This window comes from Elephantulus edwardii, unplaced genomic scaffold (assembly GCF_000299155.1).
Source record: "Elephantulus edwardii isolate Elephantulus edwardi_28Jun2011 unplaced genomic scaffold, EleEdw1.0 scaffold00041, whole genome shotgun sequence".
Taxonomy (NCBI): Eukaryota; Metazoa; Chordata; class Mammalia; order Macroscelidea; family Macroscelididae; genus Elephantulus; species Elephantulus edwardii.
This window is the reverse complement of record NW_006399791.1, coordinates 18320953-18323076: the sequence shown is the minus strand read 5'-3', so window position 1 is coordinate 18323076 and position 2124 is coordinate 18320953. Positions and strand designations below refer to the sequence as shown.

The 2124-nt window shown below is 52.5% G+C and overlaps 1 protein-coding gene across 1 annotated transcript; it reads right to left on the bottom strand.

Annotated features, from left to right (window-relative positions):
* Window positions 1-604: 604 nt before the first annotated feature.
* LOC102858176 (zinc finger protein 267-like) lies at window positions 605-1901 on the bottom strand. Its single transcript, XM_006885236.1, has 3 exons — window positions 1755-1901; window positions 882-1243; window positions 605-740 (listed from the first exon to the last, which is right to left on the bottom strand). Exons 1-3 carry the CDS (start codon window positions 1899-1901, stop codon window positions 605-607), a joined length of 645 nt encoding a protein of 214 aa, XP_006885298.1.
* Between the last annotated feature and the right edge of the window lie 223 nt (window positions 1902-2124).

Genomic DNA, 2124 nt, shown 5'->3' with positions numbered 1-2124 from the left:
GACCCACCTGGGAAAACACTTGCAGTCCAGAGGGGAGCAAATGACAGGAAAATATCTTCTAACAGAGCAAGAAGGCAAGCAGCTGTAACCCAAGACCACCAGTAAGGTGATAAAGCGTCCTCCCTTCCCGCCTTTACATCTACACCCCTGTTCAGCATGAAGAAGCCAGAGAGTTGGCATCCAATTCCAAAATCAATAAGATAGTTGGTTTAATTACTATTGGAAAATGCTTGTCATTCCTCTGTATCATCTGGTCCCCGCTGGACCCTCATCATTTCCTTCACCTGTTCCCCCCACCGACCAAACTGTGCAGCTCTGCAACTGCATCCTGGCCCATCCTCACCCTTCTGCCCCCAACCCTCACCTCCTTGTACCCCCAATGTTTTTTTCCCAATAAAATAAAACAAAAAACAACAAAACAAAACAAAACAAAACAAAGGCAAAATTTTGTTTGGACTGAGCTAGTGACACACAGAGCAGGCCAGCTCTGCCGCTAAGCTGACCTGCCAATGTATGCAAAGGCACCAGGTGTGCTGGGAAGCCTTCCGGTCAGCACTGCTGCTCACCGGGGAACTGAGATTTTGGGGCAACGTACAGGCAGAAGCTACAGCAGTAAGAAGGAACCGTCCCATGTCTGATACACGGTGGTCCCTGCGCTGTGGGAGCGGATGTGCTTGGTGAGGTGGGAGGACAAGCTGAAGGACTCCCCACACTCCTCACACTCGTGAGGCCTCTCACCACTGTGAACATGCATGTGAGCAGTGAGGGCTGGGAAGTTGTGGAACATCCCGCCACAGGCGCCGCACTGACAAGGCGTCTCCCCCTTTTGACAGTTGGCGTGTCTGGTGAGGTTGTATAGCTGACTGAATGCCCGCCCTCACTGCTCACACTCATAGGGCTTCTCCCCCCAGTGAGTCTTGATGTGGGTGGAGAGGGCCGAGGAGTCACTAAAGGCCTTGCCACACTCCGTACATTCATAGGGCTTCTCCTTAGTGTGAGAGATGTGGTGTCTGCTGAGGTGTGAGGACAGACTGAAGGCCTTCCCACAGTACTCACAGCCGTATGGCCTCTCTCCACCGTGGATTCTGATGTGTGTGGTGAGGGCAGATGCGTGGCTGAAGGCGCACCCGCACTCCTTACAGGCATAGGGCCTCTCTCCAGTGTGGGTCCTAATGTGGGTGATGAGGGACGAGGCGTAGCTAAAGGCCTTCCCACAGCCCTTACAGAGTAAGGCTTCTCCCCACTGTGGGTTCGCACATGGTCATTGAGGGAGGACGCATGACTGAAGGCCTTCCCACACTCGCTGCACTCGTAAGGCTTCTCTCCACTGTTGATTCTTATATGGCTGTTAAAGTTTGAGGAAGACCGAAGGGCTTTCCCACACTCCTTACACTCATAGGGTCTCTGTCCATTGTAGGCAATCTTGTGTCTACTGAAATTGGAGGCCTGACTGAAGGCCCTCCCACAGATCGTACATTCGTAGGGCTTCTCCCCACTGTGTGTTCTAATGTGTGTGGTCAGGGCTGAGGAGTCGTTAAAGGCTTTCCTACACTCCTTACACTCATAGGGCCTCTCACCACTGTGTGTACTGATGTGCCTGGCCAGGTGGGAGGACAGAGAGAAGCACTTCCCACACTCCTGACACTCGTAAGGCCTCTCTCCACTGTGGCTCTTCATGTGCCGAGTGAGTGAGGAGATCTGCCTTTGCCACACTCATCACACTCATACGGCCTGTCCCTACTGTGACAGCTGACGTGCCTAGTGAGCTGGGAGCCCTGGCAGAAGGCCTTCCCACACTCCTTACAGACGTAAGGCTTGACATCACTGTGGTTCTGCATATGCTTGTTGAGGTCAGACGCCTCAGTAAAGGCTTTCCCGCGCTCCTTACATAAGTAAGACATCCTCTCCTTTAAAACGTATGTGAGGGAGGGAGGAAAGATGAGGGGCTTACAAGATAGTCTAGTTACCCTATGACCTTCCTTGCACTTGTGCCCAAAGGGATTAGAAATTACAGACTAGACCTCATTCATGGGCGCTGCTGGACAAAGGCTTCCCAACATGCCCAACAGCTGAGATGTCTTACTCTGAAGAGAACTCCTAGGTGTGCTTTGGGGAGAGTGACCC

Bases quoted from the DNA above. Each gene is read 5' to 3' on its own strand.
- LOC102858176 (XM_006885236.1), bottom strand. From the start codon at position 1,901: ATGTCTTACTTATGTAAGGAGCGCGGGAAAGCCTTTACTGAGGCGTCT. The intron at 1,244-1,754 runs GTCAGCTGTCAC...GCGAACCCACAG, and splicing joins GCTCCCAGCTCACTAGGCAC to TGGGGAGAAGCCTTACTCTG. The intron at 741-881 runs GTGAGGGCGGGC...GCATGTTCACAG, and splicing joins AAGCCCTATGAGTGTGAGCA to TGGTGAGAGGCCTCACGAGT.